This window comes from Phyllobates terribilis, unplaced genomic scaffold, assembly GCF_046119375.1.
Source record: "Phyllobates terribilis strain yellow unplaced genomic scaffold, ASM4611937v1 Scaffold_29__1_contigs__length_15306474, whole genome shotgun sequence".
Taxonomy (NCBI): Eukaryota; Metazoa; Chordata; class Amphibia; order Anura; family Dendrobatidae; genus Phyllobates; species Phyllobates terribilis.
The window spans coordinates 12704198-12730826 of record NW_027362789.1 but is presented as its reverse complement, the minus strand read 5'-3'; the positions used below and the strand labels follow the sequence as shown (position 1 = coordinate 12730826).

The window sequence follows — 26629 nt, the reverse complement described above, 5'->3', positions numbered from 1 at the left end:
TCGTACACACGGCTCTGCTCCGTACACCTCATACACACACGGCTCCGCTCCGTACACCTCGTACACGCGCGGCTCCGCTCCGTACACCTCGTACACACGCGGCTCTGCTCCGTACACCTCGTACACATGCGGCTCCACACCGTACACCTCATACACACACGGCTCCGCTCCGTACACCTCGTACACACGCGGCTCTGCTCCGTACACCTCGTACACATGCGGCTCCACACCGTACACCTCATACACACACGGCTCCGCTCCGTACACCTCGTACACGCGCGGCTCCGCTCCGTACACCTCGTACACACACGGCTCTGCTCCGTACACCTCGTACACACACGGCTCCGCTCCGTACACCTCGTACACATGCGGCTCCGCTCTGTACACACGGCTCCGCTCCGTACACCTTGTACACACGCGGCTCTGCTCCGTACACCTCGTACATACGCGGCTCCGCTTCGTACACCTCGTACACACGCGGCTCCGCTCCGTACACCTCGTACACACGCGGCTCTGCTCCGTACACCTCGTACACACGCGGCTCTGCTCCGTACACCTCGTACATACGCGGCTCCGCTTCGTACACCTCGTACACACGCGGCTCCGCTCCGTACACCTCGTACACACACGGCTCTGCTCCGTACACCTCGTACACACACGGCTCCGCTCCGTACACCTCGTACACATGCGGCTCCGCTCTGTACACACGGCTCCGCTCCGTACACCTTGTACACACGCGGCTCTGCTCCGTACACCTCGTACATACGCGGCTCCGCTTCGTACACCTCGTACACACGCGGCTCCGCTCCGTACACCTCGTACACATGCGGCTCTGCTCCGTACACCTCGTACACACGCGGCTCTGCTCCGTACACCTCGTACATACGCGGCTCCGCTTCGTACACCTCGTACACACGCGGCTCCGCTCTGTACACCTCGTACACACGCGGCTCTGCTCCGTACACCTCGTACACACGCGGCTCCGCTTCGTACACCTCGTACACACGCGGCTCCGCTCCGTACACCTCGTACACACGCGGCTCTGCTCCGTACACCTCGTACACACGCGGCTCTACTCCGTACACCTCGTACACACACGGCTCCGCTCCGTACACCTGGTACACACACGGCTCTGCTCCGTACACCTCGTACACACGCGGCTCTGCTACATCCACACTGTAAACCCCTCCTGACCCCACACATAAACTTCAGCTCATCCAGCACCATGACAACCAGCACAGCAGAGTCCTGCATCCACTGAGGCCCCTGATCATGTGACCCCTGACTCCTCCCCTCCTGTGACCTCATCACAGCTCCTGTGCGCACAGAGCAGCCATATATGTGGTGGCGGCTCTGCAGGTGGAGGTATGTGGAGACCCCATTACTGGGCGCAGGGGGCATTAACCCCTTCAGCACGGAGACTCTTTTGGGGTCTTGTGTTGCCCCTTTATAAGAATCATAAGGTTTTTGTTCTGTTTCCTGTAATAGATACATACGACCCAACTATGGAGACAGGAAGGGAGGAAACGTATTGTTCTCATAGTACAGGACCCCTTTACTGGCCCCACAGTGTAATGCCCCCATTATGCCCCTTATGCAGGATGTATGATGCCCCCCACAGCGTAATGCTCCCATTATGCCCCTTATGCAGGATGTATGATGCCCCCACACAGTGTAATGCCCCCATTATGCCCCTTATGCAGGATGTATGATGCCCCCCCAGTGTAATGCCCCCATTATGCCCCTTATGCAGGATGTATGATGCCCCCCACACAGTGTAATGCCCCTTATGCAGGATGTATGATGCCCCCCCAGTGTAATGCCCCCATTATGCCCCTTATGCAGGATGTATGATGCCCCCCACACAGTGTAATGCCCCCATTATGCCCCTTATGCAGGATGTATGTTGCCCCACACAGTGTAATGCCCCCATTATGCCCCTTATGCAGGATGTATGATGCCCCCACACAGTATTATGCCCCTTATGCAGGATGTATGATGCCCCCACACAGTGTAATGACCCCATTATGCCCCTTATGCAGGATGTATGATGCCCCCCACAGTGTAATGCCCCATTATGCCCCTTATGCAGTATGTATGATGCCCCCACACAGTGTAATGCTCCCATTTTGCCCCTTATGCAGGATGTATGATGCCCACCACACAGTGTAATGCCCCCATTATGCCCCTTATGCAGGATGTATGATGCCCCCACACAGTGTAATGCCCCAATTATGCCCCTTATACAGGATGTATGATGCCCCCACACAGTGTAATGCCTCATTATGCTCCTTATGCAGTATGTATGAAGCCCCCACACAGTATAATGTTCCCCCAGTAGCGCCTGAGGTCCTGTAGTTGGAATAATCCCTCTGGAGTTGGTTTTCCCTTTGCCTGCTCCCCTACATGTAGACCCTCGAGCATGTATACATGCATGTAGGGGAGCAGGCCTTACTAGATATCGAGGCTTTGTACAGTAATATACCGCATGAGGATGGTATCAGAGGAGTAAGACATTTCTTGAAATCGAGATCAATAGAGTGTAGCAGACATAATGACTTCATGGAGGATCTTCTAAAATTCGCTATTACTCATAACTTCTTTCTTTTTGACAGGAAGTACTTCCACCATCTCAGGGGTACTGCGATGGGGAGCCACTGTGCACCCTCACATGCTAAAGTATTCCTGAGCTGGTAGGAGGAAACTACAATATTCAGGGATGATCATAAGTGGTGGCATCCATATATTGGGGTATGATATAGATATATTGACTACATTTTTATCATCTGGTCAGAGACGAGTGAGCAATCTTTTGAATTTGTCAGAGAACTCAATATCCATAGAGAGGGCCTTAGATTTATATCAGAGTTTAATTATTACCAGCTGCCTTTCCTGGATGTACTAATCAAGAAGGATTGCAATGGGACCCTAGGAACACTCATCTATCATAAACCTTCAAGCACTAATAAACTATTGAAGTGGGATAGCCACCACCCCATCCTCATAAAAAGAAGAATACCCAAGGGCCAGTTTTTACGGTTGGGTACTGCTCTAATGTCACAGATTTTAATATACAGGCTATAGACCTGAACATCAGATTCAGGGAAAAAGGGTACTCATGGTACATTTTGGATTCCACATCATCGTTTGCAGAAAAATGGGAGAGACAGACACTCCTCCATCCCTAACCTAGAGACCAAGAAAAAGATTGGACAACACGAGTAAGAAAAACTTACGACAATCAGAGTGACTGTATCTTTCATATCCTCAGAAAACACTGGGATATACTTGTGGCTGATCCGGACCTGAGGGTCCTGTGGGATCTACTCCCACAATAACTTTCAGAAACGGTCAGACAATTAGGGACCATTTAGTGCATAGTTACTGTCAGGGAAATATTGAGAAAGTATTAACAATTTCTCTCTGTCCCTGAAACCCCTCTTCATCCCTCCCTTATCCACCATTTGTCACCAGAGGAGAGCTGAAACTCCAGCTGTTGTTATGCAAAAAACAGTACAAGAAGTTCAGTAGCCTATTCTACTTAACATACAAATGCATCTCCTCTTAGCACAGACCTGGGATAGATTGACACCTTCCAGCATAGGGGCAGAGATGGAAGGAAAGAGGAAATGACTCGTTTAGGCTCAAAAGGGGTTTAACAAAGACTGCAGAATCTTCGAAATAACTAAAGTTTCATAATTCTCAAAATGAAGGGACCCATATTTTTAGTGACAGGGTCAGCTTGAGATTGATATGGATATTTTCCTGTCTCTGTAGGTCCCTCTGGGGGGCTGTGGCGCAAAAGTCCCAAATTAACAGATCGCAGCTATACCGTGTGAGGTCTCTTGAGAATGGTAAAATCATAACGGAAAAATATGTATCACTTTCGGGCCTCTACGATCAACCCACAATAAGTTATCTCAAAAAACAGATATCTAATAAAGATATGAAGGCTGGAGACCAGCCCCCGTAATGTCATCCCAGGGGGTGTGTGGGCCGGTCTTTCACTTCAGCATAAAAGAATCTGCTGAGGTTGGAGTAGTATTCATTGCGGGAGTATATATTTATTATAGCAACGGATCTTGCTCGATAACAGTCAAATCAAGCTTAGTGTCTCCCCTTCACCTATATTGAATTGTCTCAGCGATCATTATAGTAAGTCTTCTTTAATCCTGTTTATTTTGTGTAACTACTTATGTATTGTATTGTCCACTTTTGTAAAATCTTGTATATTTTTCATAATACTGCCTCCCTTTTGGATTAAATATAAAATGTAATAATTCTTTTTCTTTTTTGCTGTAATTGTTCCCTCCCCCGAAGCCATACGCTATCAGAACGCAGGCGTCCGCCCAGGCCTGTATTATATTTCAAATCTGGACGGCGGTGGCAACAATTTATATTAACCCCTTGAAAGCCTGAGGCGTATTAGAACGCCCCAGGCCATCACCCCCGGTCCAGTTAGGGCTCCGGCTGTGAGCCTGCATTCAACCGAGCACATGTCAGCTGATTCTTAAAGCCCATCGGTGACCCCAGTGGTTGTCATGTAATTATCACTATGAGAGCCACCTAGTGGTCGGCGCTCATAGCACAGGAGCATTTCTGCTACATAGAGGTGATCTGCTCATCACCTCTATGTAGCAAAGGCGATCGGACAGTTGCTGCTTCTAGTCTCCTATGGAGACTATAGACGCAAGCAAAAAGTGTAAAAAAAAAAAAGTTTTTAAAAATATTAAAAAAACATAAAAGTTTAAATCACCTCCCTTTCGCCCCAATCAAAATAAAATAATAAAAAAAACAACCCACATACACATATTTGGTATTGCCGTGTTCAGAATCGCCCGATCTATCAATATAAAAAAAGAATTGATCCGAACGGTAAACGGCGTAACGAGAAAAAAATTCTAAACGCCAGAATTACTTTTTTTGGTCGCCGCAACATTGCAATAAAATGCAATAACGGGCGATGAAAACATCAGAGCTACTCCAAAATGGTACTAATAAAAACGTCAGCTCGGTGCGCAAAAAATAAACCCTCACCCGGCACCAGATCCCGAAAAATGGAGACACTACAAGTCTTGGAAAATGGTGCCTTTTTTTTTTTTTTAGCAAACTTTGGATTTTTTTTCACCACTTAAAAAAAAAAGAACCTATACATGTTTGGTGTCTACGAACTTGTAATGACCTGGAGAATAAGAAGGGCAGGTCAGTTTTAGCATTCAGTGAACGTGGTAAAAAAAAAACATCTGTGGTATTGCACTTTTTTTGCAATTTCATTGCATTTGGATTTTTTTTCCTGTTTTCCCGTACACGATATGGTAAAACCAGTAATGTCGTTCAAAAGTACAACTCATCCCGCAAAAAATAAGCCCTCACATGACCATATTAAAAATAAAAACGCTATGGCTCTGGGAACAAGGGAAGCTAAAAGCGAAAATGCAAAAACGGAAAATCCCAGGGTTAATTGGGCTATCGTGAAGCTGACAGTGACCGTACGGGGGCGTAGACACACATTCCATGCGTTGGAATCTGGAGGTGTGATGCCATACGCTCACTGGTCGCTTGCCGATACCTACGTAGTGGGTAGTCGGGATCGTGTGCTCGCCACTCCCTGACGAAATCCAGACAGAGTAACGGCAACGGTGAGATATTGTGTGATCTCCCCGGTGTCGTCACTGTGGAACCCTGACAATTTCTATAAAAAACCTGCACCCAAGGGGACTTGGCTAGATAGAGGAATCTACGATTTCTTTAGATTTGCAGAACATTGTCCATTTAATTGGATGAGACCATGTAAATCTTTCTTGAGTTCCTCCATGCTTAAAATCTTTTTCTAGTGGGATTATTCCAACTGTAAATCCTCAGGACTAGTATATATGATCACACCTGCCCCTAGATTATGTAGGCAAGATCAAGAGGGAGTCTGGGAGGATTGTGGGGGGGCATTTGGGCAGTATACGCCATGGTTGGGACACCCCATTAGCGAGACATATGAACAGTGTACATTGAGATCAAACTGGAGACATCTCCTTTTGTATCATTGAGATGGTTAAACCCAATGTGAGAGGTGGTGATCACAATAGATGTATCCTCAAAAAAGAAAGTAAGTGGATTGTTAGACTGGATTCACAAGCCCCTAAGGGATTCAATGAGCAAATTTCTTATGCCTGTTTTGTGTGAATACAGACCCATCCTGGATTATATTTTTAGATTGTATACTCTACCCATTGCTACTCAGTTCCCTGTGAATGGGATTCACATATTATTGTACTTCATCGAGATATCTGAGCTTCTATATCAGAATTATTACTTAGCAATTATTCCACATATACTATTTATTAATTAACAAGTGTGGTGATCCTTGTGTATCTCTAATTGTGCAATAGAGGTCAAATTTGACCATTTAGGAATATACTGTGGGCCATCATCCCATATCTTATGAAGTGATAAAGTAGATCTACTTGCCTATTGCATGATGGGAGGATGTGCAATACTTGTTTTTAGTCTCCCATGACGCTGATCTCAGAGATAGAAAAATCTTATGTTGGTGTAATGCAATCCAAAACCATTATGCGCTCCGGTGTGGAACACATGCTTCTGGACATGCACAATCGCAGATAGGAGACCGTGATGCACTCCGGCGTGGAACGCACATGTCCCGGCACGTTTGTGCTTTCTGCCCGCCTGTCTCCGTTGTTTTGTGCTGGATTTTGGGGAATACTTGAGAATTTATTTTTGTTCCATCTGTCTTTAATTAATCCATCAGATAAGTCCTCAGAGAATTATAATTAGAGGAACCCATGGACACATTAGGATTTGTGAAGCTGACCTCCGCTCTCCTCTATTTCCTTAGAATTTATTGTGTGACCTGTATTTCAAAACAGTAGCTCTTGGTTTGTTTCACTTCCATGTGTAAATTGAATTTGACTCGTAGTCTTTGATATCTCTTTCAAACTTAGTTTTTTTGATGTCTGAGATCCATCCTCCAGACTTTGTAAATTCTTTTGCATATTTTGTTTGATTTTTGTATCCAAAAAGGCTTCTACACTTGGCGGAAAACTTTCAACTAGTTATTTTCAAGAAACAAATATCAAACGCTATGTGACTTGGTTATCCTTGGTTAGGTTTTTTTTTTATTTAGATTGTGAGCCCCAATGGGGACAGCGATGATAATGTATGTAAAGCTCTGCGGAATATGTTGGCGCTATATAAAAATAAAGAAAATATATATATATATATATATATATATATATATATATATATGTGGACATACACCCTGTAAAGCATGCAACTATGTTAACCGCTTCCCGACCGCCCACTGTACATAAACGTCCGCGCTGCCTGGGCTCTGTGCAGCGCGGACGTTTAAAAACGGTGGGTGGTCTCGCAGCGCTCAGGACCCCCAGGGTCCTGCAAGCGCTGCGAGAGCGGTGCAGAGCGTTAGCTCTGACAGGGAACAGCATCGGGACCTGATTGGATCAGGTCCCAGTGATGTTAACCCTTTGCTGCCTTCTATATGCCGCGATCTATAGTGATCGCGGCATATAGAAGACAGCAGGAGGAGAGGGGGTGGTATACTTACCTCTCCGAAGACCCCTGATACCTTTCAGGACCTTGGGTTGCTATGGCAGCTGGAGGTCACATGACAGCCTCCAGCTCTACCATATATGGTGTCCTGCCAGTGTCAGCCTGCAGCTGAAGCCTGGCAGGACACACTGACTGTGTGAAGATCTCATGTAATGTAATATATGTCTATTACATTACATGAGATCAGCGATCAGAAAAATAAAAATTAATGTCCCATACAGGGACTAAGTAAAACTGTAAAAAAAAGTTTAAAAAAAATGTTTTGAAACTGTTAAAAAAAAATACAAAATAAATTAAAATAAATAAAATATTAAACCGATAAATCCGTATATTTATGCAAAAATAAAAAAAGTATACATATTTGGTATCGCCGCGTCCGAAACAACCCGAGCTATAAAACTGTCACACTAATTAACTCCTTCTGTGCACACCGTAATAAAAATAAATAAAAAATGGAGGAAAAAACTATGCTTTTTCCTCATATCGCCAAACAAAAAGTGGAAAAAAATGCGATCAAAAAGCAAAATGGAAATAAAAATGGTACCGCTGAAAACGTCATCTTGTTCCGCAAAAAAAAGAGCGGTATGGCGGCTTATCAGCCGAAAAATAAAAAAGTTATAGCGCTCAGAATAAAGCAATGCAAAAAAAAAATTTTTCTATAAAATTGTTTTATTGTGTAAAAGCACCAAAACATAAAAAAATATACAGTAAATGTAATATCGCTGTAAACGTACCGACCCGAAGAATAACGCTGCCTGATCACTTTCACCACATGCAGAACGGCATACAAAAAAACCCTCAAAAAACAATTCCTGAATTGTTGGTTTTTGTTAATTTTACCTCCCAAAAAACGGAATAGAAAGCGATCAAAAAATGTCACGTACCCAAAAATGGTACCAATAAAAATGTCAACTCGTCCCGCAAAAAACAAGCCATCACATGACTCTGTCGGCCGAAATATGGAAAAATTATAGCTCTCAAAATATGGTGATGCAAAAACTAGATTTTGCAAAAAAAAAGCGTCTCTTAGTGTGTGACAGCTGTCAGTCATAAAAACCCGATATAAATCTGGTATCTCTGTAATCGCACCGACCCGAAGAATAAAGTAATCTAATCAGTTATATCACACGAGGAACGGCGTAAAAAAATAAATAAAACCAATTCTTCACCTGCTACTGATTTGTTTATTATGTCTCCCAAAGATCGCAGTAAGGCTCTGCTCACATTTATCCTGCGCTCTGCGCTGAGCACTTACGCCAGAGTTTCCGTGTAAATCTCTGAAATACGTGATTCAGACGGAACCCATGACGGAAGATTCCCTGTAATGAGGCAGATATAGGCCACTGTGAATGTCGTCTGGCCTGTGATCCCACGGTGTCATTTGTTTTAGGCGTGCATAAAAGTGCGGTTGGCCACAGTTTTGTGCACTTCTGAAAAAAAGGACACCGCTAAACAGAGGCCAGACGGAGTCCGGAGCAACTCTGCTGCCTCATTACAGTGAATGGATCCTGCAGGGGTTTCATCTGAATTACATCACTTTGAAATTTAGATGGAAACCCAGATGTAAGTGCTCAGCCTAGAGCGCCGGATAAATGTTACGTAAAATGTTCCCAATAAAAGCTTCAACTCAGTCCTCAAAAAAAGCTAGTCCCCACTCAGGTCCGTCATCTGTTAAAAATATAAGGGACTTCCAAGTTACTGGTAGCAGAAAGGCTCTGGAAAAGCGAAATGGCCCTTGCCCCCCCAAAAGAAATTCAGAAAATTTTGTGCTCCCAAATCCAAATGCCTATTCTACAATAATTTGTTCTCCAATTGTCAAATAGCACTCCGTCCCCCCCAGATCTCGCCGTATGGTTGAGCGGTACGATACAGCCACATATGGGGTATTGCCACTTTTAGAAGAAATTGTGTGACTCATTTCGGCACCATTTTTACCCATTGCCCTGTGTGAAAATGTAAAATCTGAGGGTAAAACATTTTTTTGTGGTAAAAATATAATTATGCTTTTTTCACTGCCCAATGGTATAAATTTAAAAATTAAAAAATACTCACTACTTCCCTAGATGAATTCCTTGAGAGGTGTAGTTTACAAAATGGGGTCACTTGTGGGGGTTCCTGCAGTTTCAGCATGTCAGCGACTCTTCAAATGTGACATGGTGTCTGCAACCTATCCCAGCCAACATAGCGCTCCTTTCTCTTCCGAACCCTGCCGTACACCAAAGCAGTGGTTTTCCCCCACATATGGGGTATCTGCGTACTCAGGAGAAATTGCACAACAAATTTCATTGTGCAATTTATACTGTTACCCTTATGATAATACAAAATTAGGGAATGAAAAACATTTTTTGTGGGAAAAATGTGAAAATTTTATTTTTATGGCTCAATATTATAAACTTCTGTGAAGCACCTGGGGGTGCAAGGTGCTCACCACACATCTAGATAAGTTCCCTAAGGGGTCTAGTTTCCAAAATGATGTCACTTGTGGGGGGTTTCCACTGTTTAGGCACATTAGGGGCCCCCCAAATGCAACATGGCGTCCGCTAATTATTCAAACAAATTTTACATTCAAAAAGTCAAATGGCGCTCCTTCCCTTTCGAACCCTGCCGTGCGCCCAAACAGTGGTTTGCCTCCACATATGGGGTATCAGCGTGTTCAGGAGAAATTGCACAACAAACTTCATGGTGCAATTTATACTATTACCCTTATGATAATGCAAAATTAACGGATGAAAAACGTTTTTGTGGGAAAAATGTGAAAATTTTATTTTTACAGCTCAATATTATAAACTTCTGTGAAGCACCTTGGGGTTCAAGGTGCTCACCACACATCTAGATAAGTTCCCTAAGGGGTCTAGTTTCCAAAATGGTGTCACTTGTGGGGGGTTTCCACTGTTTAGGAACATCAGGGGCTCCCCAAATGCAACATGGCGTCCTCTAATTATTCAAACAAATTTTACATTCAAATGGCGCTCCTTCCCTTCCGAACCCTGCCGTGCGCCCAAACAATGGTTTTCCCTCACATATGGGGTATCATCGCGCTCAAGAGAAATTGCACAAAAAATTTTGGGGTCCATTTTTTCCTGTTACCCCTGTGAAAGTAAAAAAAATTGGGTCTAAAGTAACATTTTTGTGAAAAAAGTTAAATGTTAATTTTTTTCTTCCACATTCCAAAAATTCCTGTGAAGCACCTGAAGGGTTTAATAAAGTTATTGAATGTGGTTTTGAGCACCTTGAGGGGTGCAGTTTTTAGAATGATGTCACTTTTGGGTATTTTCTGTCATAAAGACCCCTCAAAGTGACTTCAAATATGATGTGGTCCCTAAAAAAATGTTTTTGTAAATTTTGTTGGAAAAATGAGAAATCGCTGGTCAACTTTTAACCCTTATAGCTCCCTAACAAAAAAAAATTTTGGTTCCAAAATTGTGCTGATGTAAAGTAGACATGTGGGAAATGTTATTATTAACTATTTTGTGTGACATATCTCTCTGATTTAAGGGCATGAAAATTCAAAGTTTGAAAATTGCTAAATTTTCAAAATTTTCACCAAATTTCCGATTTTTTCACAAAACGCAAGTGATATCGAAGAAATTTTACCACTATCCTGAAGTACAATATGTCACGAAAAAACAGTCTCAGAATCAGGGGGATCCGTTCCAGAGTAATTGCTTCATAAAGTGACAGTGGTCAGAATTGAAAAAATTGGCCCGGTCACGAAGGCAAAAACAGGCTCTGGTGCGAAGTGGTTAATAAAACCAACACATTTGAAGAAAACCTAACAGGACTACAATTTGCAATACACAATTTCATCAGTTGTAACACTATAGGGGGTCATCTACTTAATAGAGTGTATAGAGAGTTAACTACAATATGTGGGATTCACGTCTGATCCACTAAAAAAATGTATTAGAAGACATTTATCTGACGCAATCAATCCCACAGCATTAAACCTGTCTGTGGTTTCAAGACACTTTTCACAAAAAAAATAAAGGGGATATCAGATCCTTCAGATATTAGGAATAGAAAAGGCTTATAAACCATTAAGAGGTGGAGATATGAAAAGAAAAATCTTAAATAGAAAGTCAGATTGGATATTTAAATTACACACTAGAGCCCCACAGGGAATGAACATCAGACAGGATTAATATTACAGTACAATTAATTGTATTTGTCTTTGATTTCCAGTGATTTTATTGAATGTCTCATGCATGAGTTGTATTTGTGTATTCTCTTTTACTTCCATACAATACAGGGTTAAATTGTCTGAGAAGTACTCAGTAATCAATGGACACCCAGGAAAGGGAAGGACATAAAAGTATCAGAGAGACTCACATGTTGTAAATCAGGAATAAGCATTGGTTTCCTATGCGGGCACTTGGTGGTATGCCATCACAACAGTTTTTATGAACTCACAATAAGGCTATGTGCCCACGTAGCAGATTTGATCCAGAGCGTTTTTGCCTCTCTATGGCAGAAAAAAACGCATGCAGATTTACATGCGTTTTTTCTGCCAGAGAGAAGCATTTTTTCAGCGTTTTCGCATGCGTTTTTTCAAGCAGTTTTCCAAGCGATTCTGAGCATCTCTTGGAAAGTGCTTGACAAGTTGGTCACACTATATAAATCCGTGCAACCGGCATGGATTTATATATTGTGACCAAGTAATAGTTAAAAAAAGAATAAGAATGGTAAAAAATAAAAAAAAAAGATTATACTCACCTTCCGATGTCTTCCCGGTGTCATCTCTGCTGCGTCCGGTCTCTTGCAATGCTCGCGCTGTTGTGAAGGACCTGCGGTGACATCATTGAGTCATGTGATGGGTCACATGACTCAGTGACGTCATGGCAGGTCCTTCACAACAGCGCGAGCATTGCAAGAGACCGGACGGCGTGGACAAAACACCGGGATGACATCGGAAGGTGAGTATAATCTTTATTTTTTGTTTTAAATTCTTTTATTTACATATTCTATGGTACCTGAGTCTGGAGGAGAGTCTTCTATCCTCCAGGCCTGGGTACCATCCGCACATTAGAACGCGCCAATTATGCAAGTACAGATGCGGAATTGGCGCGTTCTAATGCAAGTCAATGGCGGCGATTACGCTGCGTGTCCGCAAAATTAATGGACATGCTGCGTATTTTTGAGCGCAGCATAAACGCTGCGGAAAAATACGCAGCATGGGCATTGAAAGTGCGGATTTTCATTGGAGACCATGGGGGAAGGTTTGCCAAGCGTTTCCGCTGCGTAATTTCTGCAGCGTAAACGCTTGACAAACGCATCGTGGGCACACAGCCTCAATGTGAGGTTTTAACAATATAGACCATGCTGGAGAATCCATCTCTCCTCCTTGCTCTACTTGAACCTTGAAATGTCCCTGACCAGGGCGGCTCCATGCGGTGATCTTCAGACAAAGTGCATTGAATAAACAGTGAGCTGACCTCCCTCTCCATTTTCCCATTATATGCATGTTTTCCCTATAGTGACGAATATTTATTTTTGCTAAAACTGTGATATTTTCACTTTAAAACTTTTTTTAAACTTTTTTTAAACAACTCTCCTTAGTGCGATCATACAACACAGAAGCCTCTGATTGCTCAGATGATGCACTGTACTACTGTAGTGCCGTGTATTATCACTACCTGTGCAATAGTAACGTCCCTATACACATGAGATAATTGTTGACTGATCGGTCATTTGGCAGACGGTTATCTCTCCCGACTCTCCCATACACACAAATATTCCAGCTTTTCTGTGGTCTGTATGAGAGAGTCGCCTCTAGCCGAGGACTATCTACAGGAAGAACAAACATTTTAGCCTCTGAAATTCAGGATCATAGATCCTTCTCTGCCCTGACATTATCTGTTGGGAGGCCCCCAAAAACATTATATAGTTTACCAAACCCCCCCGAAATCAGTGCTTTCATGCAGCTTTAGTCTAATGTGTCTGGGGGCGTTAAAAGGTAACTTATTGGACGCTGCCTCTGGCCCGGCCTAATAGACTTTCGTACATTGCAGGCCCAAACACCATTATTAGGCATTTAAGTATCATAGTAGCTAGGCAGCCCCATACTATTGAGCACTTGGGGGAGGAAGGTCATTCAGCCGAACTCTGTCAAACCTTATTAGATGCCATGTTTGCTTTTTGCAGGAGCAAGTGGTTAAACTGCCAGGGATTTTATTGCAGTCACACCTGTGCCATCCTTGCGGTGTACATCTATGTTCTGGTGCTCAAAAGAATTCATATAAGAACAAACACAAATGTTTAACATGTTAAAAAATGACAATGTGTCTTCTGCTTTTTGCATGTTTTTTTTTTTACAAGAATTGTTGGTGACAGTTTTCTTTTGAAACTTTTTAATATCTGCTTTTTTCAGTTTTTTTTTCTTGTAATATAGGAAAGCCTAAGGCCAGAAGTAAACCCCATAATACACTGTACATGTAGACTTTAGTATCAAATAATTTCTGTCCACGGTGTTTGTGCAAACAAAACAGCTTTTATAAAAGCCTCACACTTCTGTGTGTGAATCAGACATGAGATCTAACTTGATAAAAGATTACAGTCTGGGGAAGATGGGAAACTTTCATATAGATGGCCAGTGGTGCAGTAGTCAGTGACGGACTCTGGCCAAATATGGTTTTAGAGCCGTAGTAGAAGATGTTGCCTCATCATGACGTAGTTATTTCTCATGTCACTTGTAATGAATATCTCCTGCAGTATTGCTAATTCCAATTCCATTGTCGGAAAATGAGACAAGACTTAGCGTTATGGAAGGTGTCATGAACTCACAAAGAGACGACACCGGGGAGATTACATAATCTCTCACCGTTGTCGTCACTCTGTGGGGATATGTGTATATGCCCCCGTACGGTCACTGTCAGCTTCACGATAACCCAATTATTATTGTTCGCTGCCACCACCGTCCAGATTTGAAATATAATACAGGCCTGGTCGGACGTCTGCGTTCTGGTAGGGTATATGGCTTCGGGGGAGGGAACGATTACAGAGCAAAAGAAACAGGACTATTACATTTTATATTTAATCCAAAAGGAAGGCAGTGTTATGAAAAATATACAAGGATTTTACAAAGGGGACAATACAGTACAGAATATACAGTTACACAATATAAACAGGATTAAAGAAGACGTACGTAATAGATCGCAGAGACAATTCCGTTTAGCTGGAGGGGGGCGCCCCACTTATTGATTTGACTGTTATCGAACAAGATCCGTTTATTATAGTCTCTATACCCCCCTGGCAATGAATACTCATCCATCCTCCTTGGATTCTTTTATGCCTAAGGGGAGAACTGCCCACACAGCACCTGGGATGACATTAAGGGGGCTGGCTCTACCATTTTTTCCGTTATGAATTTACCTTCCTTTAGAGACCACACATGACATAGTTGTTGTCTGTTATTTTGTTACTTTTGCACCCCAGCTACCCGGAGGGACTCACAGCTACGATAAAATAAGCATATTGTTCCTTGGCTGACCCTGCAACTAAAAACATGGGTCCCATTATTAGCGGAGTTATAGAACTTACAATATTTCATATTTCGTATCAGCTCCGGACATCCTGGAGTTTGTGTTAAACCCCTTTGAAGCCTAAATGAGTTTTCCTTCAATCTCTGCCCCTGCTGGAAGGTGTCAGTCTATCCCAGGTCTGTGCTAAGGGGAGATGCATTCCTATGTTAAGTGGGTCAGTAGCACCTTTTGTGCTGCATTTGTCTACAAGTGACTTCTGCTGTGTGTGTTAAATTGCATGGAAACAGTTGGTTTGGTCCAAATGGTGGATAAGGAAGAGGTGAGAGGGAAGAGGGGCTTGGGAGAAATTGTTAATATTTTCTCAATATTTCCCTGACAGTGAGTCTATGAGAAACGTATTCAGCTGCAGACTCCGAGGAAGAAACTGCTTGTTGTCTGTGGCCTAAAATATATAGGTTTTATTACTAGATGTAAAGAAAAAACGAAATACTGTCAAATAATAAATCTCCTTATATGTTTCCCCTTGTTATCTCCAATAGTTGTATTATTGCACAGGATTTTTATGATGTTCCATTGGCTTATCTTCTCCTCATTCGGGTCTCTACAATATCAGATCCTCTCAGTGAAGATCTTCTATATAACAAAATTTTCCTGATTTACCCATCAAAGATGGATATGGACAGGGACAAGATGGAGATGGCGGAGAGGATATTACATCTCACCCTAGAGATCCTCTTCCGGCTTACTGGAGAGGTGAGAGATTCTGATGACATCACATTTAATTATTCTTATCTATGGGAATAACAGGTGAACAAAACTGGAGAGGTGAGGACTCTGGAAATGTCTGTAGTGAGATTTATTAATGTGTCTCTCCATAACCAGAGATTAATCACAGGACCTCCACCTCACCCCCTGATACATGAGGACATCAATGACCAGATCCTAGAACTCGCCTACAAGATGATTGGGCTTCTGACTGGAGAGGTGACATTGCTGGGACATTATACAGTAACACTATGAAGGGATCGGGGAGATGACTGTATCATTGTATGTATCAGGTTCCTATAAGATGTCAGGATGTCGCTGTCTATTTCTCCATGGAGGAGTGGGAGTATTTAGAAGGACACACAGATCTGTACAGGAACATCATGATGGAGGTTCCCCAGTCCCTCACATCACCAGGTAATAGACAGGACTAAATACACACAACCTATAATTATCTGTATGTAAAGAATGAATTCAGTCCCTGTATGTGTTTCCTCCAGATCTATCCAGTAAGAGGACAACACCAGAGAGATGTCCCCGTCCTCTTCTTCGTCAGGACTGTAAACAAGAAGATCTCAATGTTCCTCAGGTAGATACAGAGAAGATGTCATGAGATCTCCCCTATGATGTGTAGACGGCTGTAAAGGTCTTTTGTTCAGTCTTGTTTTATCCACCAGTATTATATGTTTTATATTTGTGTAGTGAGAACGGAGGGGATGACAGGATTAGAACTGATCATTAGTGTTGAGTATTCCGATACTGAAATATCTGGTATCGACCAATATTTGCGGTATCGGAGTTCCGATACTGAGTTCCGATACTTTTAGAATATCGAATACCGGAATCGGAAGTTCCCATAATGCCTGTGCTCTGCAGTGTCTCTGAAGGATGACAAGCTGGATGGCAGCGCTCAGCTTACTGTACTTGTAATTTAGTGTTAAAGGATTTATTAAAAAAAATAATAATGTTTTCATGCACCGTCTCTTTAAAAAAGCCGTCCGGCAATTCAGCAGCGGCATACATCGGTACCCGACAATTTAGAATAGAAAGAATAGAGCATCACACATAGATTAGATGCATAGAAACATGTCAGTCACATATATAAGAAGTACAGTGACAGTGTTGATTACTGTACTTGTCATTTAGTGTTAAAATAAAGGATTTATTAAAAAAAAAATTGGCGTGGGGTTCCCCGTAATTTTAGTCTCTAGCGGAGGTTAAGCAGACGGCTGGGGCAGATGTTTGAAGCCTGGGAAGGGGGTAATACCCATGGAGCTTCCCAGGCTACTAATATCAGCCCCCAGCTAAATACCTAGCCTTTACTAGCTATTAAAATCGGGGACCCCCCAAAAAATGACGTGGGGTCCCCCCTATTTTAATAGCTTGCAAAGGCTAGGCAGACAGCTGGGGGCTGATATTAATAGCCCAGGAAGGGTGCCATGAATATTGGCCCCCTCCCAGGCTAGAAACACCAGCCACCCCAGAAATTGCGCATCCATAGGATGCGCCAATTCTGGCACTTAGCCTCGCTCTTCCCACTGCCCTGTAGCGGTGGCAGTGGGGTAATAGGGCTGGGGTTGATGTCAGCTTATAATGCCTGCTGACATCAAGCCCAGGTTAGTAATGGAGAGGCGTCTATAAGACACCCCCATTACTAACCCCAAAGTCAAAGTTAAAAAAAAACACAAACACCCAGAATAAAGTCCTTTAATTGAAATAAACACACAATTCTTTATTGTTCTAAATTAAACCATACTTACCATCACACCCATTCCAGCTGAAGCCAACGATCTCCTGCAATAAAAGTAAAATAATAAAGCAACCTCATCCTTACCTTTCCATGGTTCCCACGATGGCTCCAGCTCTGCTACATTCACATGACAGACTGGATCGCAGCCGAAAGCTGCCATCCAGCTTGCCATGCCGCAGACACTGAGAAGCTCCTCAGTGAAGCTCCTCAGTGTCTGGCTGTGACGGCATAAAGATGAGCTGAGGTCATGTCCAATGAACTCAGCTCACCTCATGCACGTTACTGACAGCGTTGGAAAATTCTCCTGCGCATGCAGTGAGCATGAGAGAATTCTCTTGCTGAAGCGCTGAGCGCAGGAGAATTTTCCCACGCTGTCAGTGACGTGCATGAGGTGAGCTCATGTCCAATGAACTCCGCTCAGCTCACCTCATGCACGTCACTGACAGCGTGGGAGAATTCTCCTGCGCTCAGCGCTTGAGCAGGAGAATTCTCCCACGCTGGGATGGCATTGAGATGACAGGCTGGATCACAGCTGAGCGCTGCCATCCAGCTTGTCATCCTTCAGAGACACTGCAGAGCGCAAGCATGCCTGTGCTCTGCAGTGTCTATGAAGGATGGCATGCTGGATGGCAGCGCTCAGCTGTGATCCAGCCTGTCATCTCAATGCCATCCCAGCGTGAGAGAACTCTCCTGCTCAAGCGCTGAGCGCAGGAGAATTTTCCCACGCTGTCAGTGACGTGCATGAGGTGAGCTGAGTTCATTGGACATGACCTCGGCTCATCTTTATGCCGTCACACCGAGACACTGAGGAGCGCAAGCATGCCTGCGCTTCTCAGTGTCTGTGGCATGGCAAGCTGGATGGCAGCTTTCGGCTGCGATCCAGCCTGTCATGTCAATGTAGCAGAGCTGAAGCTTTCGTGGGAACCATGGAAAGGTAAGGATGATGTTGCTTTATTATTTTACTTTTATTGCAGAAGACATTGGCTTCAGCTGGAATGGGCGTGATGGTAAGTATGGTTTAATTTAGAACATTAAAAAATTGTGTGTTTATTTCAATTAAAGGACTTTATTCTGGGTGTTGTGTTTTTTTAAATACTTTACTAGAAATTCATGGCGGTCATGTCTAATATTGGCGTGACCCCATGAATTTCGGGCTTAGGTCCAGCTGATAATGCCAAGCTGGCCCTAACCCCTTTATTACCCAGTGAGCCACCGCACCAGGGCCCTGGATGAGTTGGGTACAGCGCCATAAGATGGCGCTTCTATGAACGCGCCATTTTCTGGGGTGGCTGCGGACTGCAATTTGCAGCGGGGGGGGGCCCAGAAAGCTTGGGCCTCCCTGCGCTGCGGATTCCAGCCCCCAGCTGCCTAGATGTACCTGGCTGGACACAAAAATAGGGCGAAGCCCCACGTATTTTTGTTTTTAATTATTTCATGAAATAATTAAGAAAAAAGGGCTTCCCTATATTATTGTGTCCGGCCAGGTACAAATAGGCAGCTGGTGGTGGGGGCAGCCCGTTCCTGCCTGCTGTACCTGGCTGGACACAAAAATATGGCGAAGGCCACGTCAAATTTTTGGTGAAAAATTCAATAAAATTAAAAAAAAAAAAAAAACACATTTAGGGACTGCATCTTTATTAAGCCATCCACGTGAGGGGTTAATAAAGATGCAGTCCCTAAATTATTATTTGTTTTTATTATTTTTTAATTAATTTTTCCCAAAAATTTTGACGTGGGCTTTGCCATAATTATGTATGCCAGCCAGGTACAGCATCCAGGAACGGGCTGCCCCCAACCACCAGCTGCCTATTTGTACCTGGCCGGACATAACAATATAGGGAAGCCCTTTTTTTTAAATTATTTCATGAATTTCATGAAATAATTAGAAAAAAAAAAACGTGGGTCTTCGCCCTATTTTTGTGTCCAGCCAGGTACAACTAGGCAGCTGGGGACTGGAATCCACAGCGCAGGGAGGCCCAAGCTTTCTGCCCCCCCCCCGCTGCAAATTGCAGTCCGCAGCCACCCCAGAAAATGGCGCGTTCATAGAAGTGCCATCTTCTGGCGCTGTACCCAACTCATCCAGGGCCCTGGTGCGGTGGCTCACTGGGTAATAAAGGGGTTAGGGCAGCTTGGCATTATCAGCTGGCCCTAAGCCTGAAATTCATGGGGTCACGCCAATATTAGACATGACCGCCATAAATTTCTAGTAAAGTATTTAAAAAACACAACACCCAGAATAAAGTCCTTTAATTGAAATAAACACACAATTTTTTAATGTTCTAAATTAAACCATACTTGCCATCACGCCCATTTCAGCTGAAGCCAATGTCTTCTGCAATAAAAGTAAAATAATAAAGCAACATCATCCTTACCTTTCCATGGTTCCCACGACAGCTTCAGCTGTGTGATGCTCTATTCTTTCTATTCTAAATTGTCGGGTACCGGTGTATGCCGCTGATGAATTGCCGGCTTTTCATGTCATTCTACATTATTCTTAGTTGTTTTCCTTCATGTAGAATTAACCTACAAGGAAAGAAAGGGTTTATTTTTATTCCGATATTTGTGTCCCATTGACTTGCATTGGTTTCCGGTATTGGAATCGGCGATATCCGATATATTTTGGATATCGGTCCGATCCAATCCGATCCGATATTTCCCGATATCGGAAGGTATCGCTCAACACTACTGATCATACATGGGACTTCTCCATCTGTCTTTGACTTTTATAATATTTGTTTCAGGGTGAAGATGTGAGTGGTGATGAGCGATGTAAAGAGGAGATTCCTACATATGACTACCCAGGTGAGTAGTGACCACTAAATGCAGAGAATTCACAGATTCTTCTCAGTCACCGGCTGTGGCTGCTTTATCAGTGGTGTAGTCCGGTCGTATCACAATCGTGTGATCACCATTTTGCATCTAGATTACAACATTCTCCTCCGTCCGAAAATGTTCAATTTACTTTGGGAAATTGTGAAAGCCCTTTTCTATAGAACTTACAATCTGGAGGATCCACCTACCCCCTGGGATTAGGAGACGCTGACTGTTACCTACCCAGATCTGTAAACTATAAAGCTAAATGACAGCGTACGTAGAATGTGCTGACAAGTTAGAAAATCACTTGAAGAAAAATATTATGATGGGCCTGTAAGAGAAAGCGGAGGGTAATGATGGTGTTGGCTTCCTAGAACCCTGATATCTTATTGGATGAATCTATCTCCTCTCCCTTCTGTGCTGCTGAATGTGCTCATATGGTCCCTACAAGACCAGGTCCAGTCTTTCTGGCCAAACTTCACTTTTATGATTGATAACATTAATTGTGCAGTGAGGGCCCAGTGTGAATTTCTGTACAATAACAACAGAGTTTCCCTTTATCCTGACTTTTCAATATCTTTTAAAACCAATTAACTTCAAACAGGATCGCGATTAACTATACAAAAAACATTACACCTGTGCCATGATATATCTCTAAGCTGTGCGTGGCTGATGGCTGTAATATACATTTATTCACGCCTGCAGGAGATGTGTTGGCTCCAGCCCTGGTTTCATGGATTCACTCCATGTCATAAATTCCATTATGTTTTCAATCCTAAGGAATTCAGATTACTGCACAATCTCTCCTGAAATGGGGGCGCTAATACTTTCTCTACTCTCCTGGTCAGGACTCATAGTAGCTCCAATGGTCCACCATAAATTAGTGTAACTCCAGTTTAGTGTTGGATTTCTCCCTTCATAGATACGTTGTTGTTGGGGATGTTACATGTTTTTATATTCTTTCTTTTTTTATACCTTCATTCTCTATGATAGTTTCATTGTGGTGGGATTGGCCTGCCTCACTTAAGTGACTCTGTAACTCCCTGGTAGTTCTTTCAGAAAGATCTCCATTGCCTCTTCCACATGTCTGAGATCTAAATTTAAGACACCTCAGCTCTGCAGTATTGTAAAAAGGTTCACTTTAAATGTCTAAAATTTCTTCTCATCTGACAGAAAATATTGTCCCATACGATAGTTTAGATTGCCAAGAGCCCCCGAGCCCCATACTCTAATTACCCCAGAGAGGTTTCACCACTAGTTACTCATTTTTCTCTGATGAAGACTGTTGAGTTTGATCATTTCAGTAGATGTTTTATTGTCTATAGTCACAGTTTTTGACTTCAGTACTCCTCTGCTTTAACCCCTTCCTGCAACCAGTTTTCTGTTCCTAATCAGGGCCATTTTTCAAATCTGACGTGTGTCACTTTATGTGGTGATAACTTTGGAATTCTTCACAAAGGATAATAGAAAACAAATGGACCTTACAAATTATTTTTCAACTTCTCTTGAATCCGACAATCCCCTATATACGGTTGTACCGTACTGTCTGGGCACATGGGAGGTTAAGAAGGGAAGGAGCGACATTTAGCTATTAGGAATGCAGATTTTGCTGGAATAGTTCGCAGACACAATGTATTGGGGGAGCTGTTTATGGTCACCTGGAAGCTCAAAAGATGGCTACCACGAACAGGCTTGCCTTATCTATCCGTTCATAGATTTCAAAAATTACTTTGCTCATCACCCTTTAACCCCTCTACATGGATCTGGACTAACACAGAGACCCCTAGGCTTGGGCCACGGTGTTACCTGGTATTCGGTGGAGTGAGATGGGAAGAAGAATAGTCAGGTAACCGGGTCACAACCAGGAGGGCAGAGAAAATACAAAATCAGAAGACACAAGAGTAGTCCGTAAACGGGCCGGGGTCACAACAGGAAACAAATACACAAGCCGGGAGCTGAGCACAGAGGACTGAGCCAGAGGAGAACAAGGCTGTATCTGGCAGCTTCCGGCAACATGCTTCCAGCTTTAGTAGGGTGCGGTGCTCTCCAAATGGCTGAAGCAGGGAGCAGATTACTCCAGCTGGACAGCACACACCCCCATACTGCCAGACTGGATGGTACTACTGGTCCCAGCAACCCTAATCTTAGTGGTGGACAGAGCCTGCGCCACCCAGAGCTTCTGGTTCTGACGTCTCCTCCATCACCAGCGCTGCCTGCAAGATGAATAAGGCGGTGCCTGGTTAGAGAAGCAGACGTCACACAAGTCGAAGCAGGAGGAGAAGTAGATGTCCCAGAGGAGATGGTACACATCTTTTGTAGAAGCACTAATATGACAAAATGGCAGAAAACCAGAGCAGTAGAAATCCCCATCAAGTGACTCCATTTTGGAAATTATAACCCTCAGTGAATTAATCTATAGGAGAAGTGACTATTATGACTTCACAGTCACTTTCCAAAAATTAGCACACGGTGGATGATGGAGAGTGAAAATTGCAAATATGCTATTTTATTACCCAACACATAGTGCCCAGATTGTGCTCCAGGAGACACACACCGTAAATTAAGTGGGTTCTTCTCACTATAGTAATGCCAAATACATGGATGCTAAATCTGTTTTGGGCGCACTGCAAGGCTCAGAAGTGAGGGGGAAACTTAACTTTGGGAGAGCGGATATTACTGGATTGGTTTATGGAAGCCATGTTGATTCTCAAGAGCCTAATAATGTGGAAACTTCTGTTTTTCTACTGACAGATGATGGACCTGAGTGGGGACTTGTTTTTTGTGGGATGAGTAGAAGTTTTTATTGTTATTATTTTTGCCTACATAACATTGTTTGATGGCTTCTTATTCCATATTTTGGAGGCAGAATGAACAAACAGTTGGACACCACACTCTACTGGTTCATCCTATGAGGTTTTCTATTAGACTGTGAACTGTCATTCTGTCAATAACTTGCCATTTCTACAGACATTTTAAGTACAATTAACACAAGAATCCCATAGACAAATAAATAAAGATTGCATACCACTTCTAAATCAATCTAAACAAACACATCTCTGGGCTACATGCTAGTCCAGGGAAATGAAGAGATATATGCTCAAGTTTAAAAATCAATTTTATTAGACACAAATCTAAAAAATAGAGGAATATTTAAAATATTTTAAATATTCCTCTATATTTTAGATTTGTGTCTAATAAAATAGATTTTTAAACTTGAGCATATATCTCTTCATTTCCCTGGATTACCATATAGCCCAGGAATGTGTTTGTTTAGACATTTTAAGTAGAAATGTTCAAAAATATAAATTTCAGGGACATTTTATTCAAAATTAATAATTGTTTTTTTTTCTTGGCAGATGACTGTACCAGAAGATCAGAGGGACAGGAGATTTTTAATTCTGACGATCTTGAGATCCCACAGGATACAATTGAAGTGAATGCCATTACTTCAGATATACCATCATCCCTTCACAGCAAACATCAATCATCTGATTCTATGAAACACATCCTGTCTGCTGATTCATTACCGACTACTAAGGAAAATCAAAATAAAATAAGCATTAAAAAACGAACTGCTCCTAAAGCAAAGAAGCCATTTTCACATTCAGAAAATGGGAATAGTTTTACCTTTGAAAAGTCTATTCTTAAGCATCAAAAAATACACACAGCGGACAATAGATTTTTTTGTTCCAAATGTGGAAAATGTTTTAATCAGAAATCAGTTTTTGTTGATCACCAGAGACTTCACATAGGGGAGAAGCCTTTTTCATGCTCAGAATGTGGGAAATGTTTTAATCGTAAAAAGTTTCTTGATAGACACAAGAGAACCCACACAGGGGAGAAGCCCTTTTCCTGTTCAGAATGTGGGAAATGTTTTAATCGTAAAATGAATCTTGATACACACAAGAGCACCCACACAAGGGAGAAGCCCTTTTCCTGTTCAGAATGTGGGAAATGTTTTAACCAGAAATCAGGTTTGATTAAGCACCAGAGAACCCACACAGGGGAGAAGCCCTTTTCCTGTTCAGAATGTGGGAAATGTTTTAACCAGAAATCAGGTTTGATTAAGCACCAGAGAACCCACACAGGGGAGAAGCCCTTTTCCTGTTCAGAATGTGGGAAATGTTTTAATCGTAAAATGATTCTTGATAATCACAAGAGAACCCACACAGGGGAGAAGCCTTTTTCCTGTTCAGAATGTGGAAAATGTTTTAACCTGAAATCCAATTTGATTAGGCACCAGAGAACCCACACAGGGGAGAAGCCTTTCTCCTGTTCAGAATGTGGGAAATGTTTTAACCACGAATCAGGTTTGATTACGCACCAGAGAACCCACACAGGGGAGAAGCCCTTTTCCTGTTCAGAATGTGGGAAATGTTTTAACCACGAATCAGGTTTGATTACGCACCAGAGAACCCACACAGGGGAGAAGCCCTTTTCCTGTTCAGAATGTGGGAAATGTTTTAACCAGAAATCGGGTTTGATTAAGCACCAGAGAACCCACACAGGGGAGAAGCCCTTTTCCTGTTCAGAATGTGGGAAATGTTTTAATCGTAAAATGAATCTTGATAGTCACAAGAGAACCCACACGGGGGAGAAGCCTTTCTCCTGTTCTGAATGTGGGAAATGTTTTAACCACAAATCAGGTTTGATTAAGCACCAGAGAACCCACACAGGGGAGAAGCCCTTTTCCTGTCCAGAATGTGGGAAATGTTTTAATTGTAAAATGATTCTTGATAGTCACAAGAGAACCCACACAGGGGAGAAGCCTTTCTCCTGTTCAGAATGTGGGAAATGTTTTAACCACGAATCAGGTTTGATTACGCACCAGAGAACCCACACAGGGGAGAAGCCCTTTTCCTGTTCAGAATGTGGGAAATGTTTTAACCACGAATCAGGTTTGATTACGCACCAGAGAACCCACACAGGGGAGAAGCCCTTTTCCTGTTCAGAATGTGGGAAATGTTTTAACCAGAAATCGGGTTTGATTAAGCACCAGAGAACCCACACAGGGGAGAAGCCCTTTTCCTGTTCAGAATGTGGGAAATGTTTTAATCGTAAAATGAATCTTGATAGTCACAAGAGAACCCACACGGGGGAGAAGCCTTTCTCCTGTTCTGAATGTGGGAAATGTTTTAACCACAAATCAGGTTTGATTAAGCACCAGAGAACCCACACAGGGGAGAAGCCCTTTTCCTGTCCAGAATGTGGGAAATGTTTTAATTGTAAAATGATTCTTGATAGTCACAAGAGAACTCACACAGGGGAGAAGCCTTTTTCCTGTTCAGAATGTGGAAAATGTTTTAACCAGAAATCCAATTTGATTAGGCACCAGAGAACCCACATAGGGGAGAAGCCTTTTTTCTAATCTTTTTTTTAATCCAATACATTTTTATTGAGATGTTTTTCATTAGTTTTTTTTTTTTTTTTTACAAAACAGGAAACCAGTACATACAATAATAAAATAACATACCATAGGATGACATACATGCATCTCTCCTATATATCCTTTCAGCTTGCCCATTACCGTCTGATAACTTGCAATTACTATATCTTACAATTAACATTCCACATTCTTGAAATCTCTTATATAACCATAATATTGTAATAAACATTATAATCCTATGCACATATAGGTGTGCTATATTACCCATGCCACATTTAAGGAATTCCAATACACATTACAATGAAACATTAGACCTCACCAATACCCCCCTTCTCCCATAAGTTATTGTCTCTCCAACAATAACCCCCTTGATGGCATTCCAGGTGTATCCAACCATAAGCCCCATATTTTCTCAAATGTATTCATTCAGTTTCATTTTTTATATACCCCTTTTTCTAATCTGATAATATTATTTACCCTGTTTTTGCATTCACTAATTGCTGGAGGTGAGGGGTTAATCCATTTGGATGCAATATGTTTCCTATCGTGAAATCCCTATTGAAATTGGGTTAAATTCCATATAATCTTCTAATATACCTAATAGGCATTTTTTCAGTCTGGTTGAATATCTATTTTATATACCCTCTGTTAGGCATCGGTCTGGTGGTGGATTTGAAATGGGTCCAGGACCTTCTGTGGTCTCCCATTTCAGTCCAGCCAGGGCTGATGCTGCTCAGCATCACCATCAGCCTCAACACCTAGCTGGTCCGCAAGCACTGTTTATCTCCCAGGTAGTTGTGCCTAGCAATGTTACATAGTTAGTAAAGCCGAATAAAGACTTGCGTCCATCAA

At 42.6% G+C, this 26629-nt stretch overlaps 1 protein-coding gene across 2 annotated transcripts; it reads left to right on the top strand.

Annotated features, from left to right (window-relative positions):
* The first annotated feature begins 1271 nt into the window (after positions 1-1271).
* LOC141178626 (uncharacterized) lies at positions 1272-26629 on the top strand. 2 transcript variants are annotated; one of them, XM_073660514.1, is made up of 7 exons: positions 1272-1365; positions 15602-15815; positions 15945-16046; positions 16121-16244; positions 16328-16416; positions 20319-20379; positions 23748-26629. In XM_073660514.1, exons 1-7 carry the CDS (start codon positions 1340-1342, stop codon positions 25757-25759), a joined length of 2628 nt encoding a protein of 875 aa, XP_073516615.1. In that variant the 5' UTR covers positions 1272-1339; the 3' UTR covers positions 25760-26629. The 2 variants fall into 2 exon arrangements, with proteins under 2 accessions (XP_073516615.1, XP_073516616.1); XM_073660515.1 differs by having other exon boundaries at positions 1282-1365; positions 15732-15815.

Coding starts and splice junctions, on each gene's coding strand:
- LOC141178626 (XM_073660514.1), top strand. CDS start 1,340: ATGTGGTGGCGGCTCTGCAGGTGGAG. Junction 16,047..16,120: donor TTGGGCTTCTGACTGGAGAG/GTGACATTGCTG, acceptor TGTATGTATCAG/GTTCCTATAAGATGTCAGGA. Junction 16,245..16,327: donor CCAGTCCCTCACATCACCAG/GTAATAGACAGG, acceptor TGTTTCCTCCAG/ATCTATCCAGTAAGAGGACA.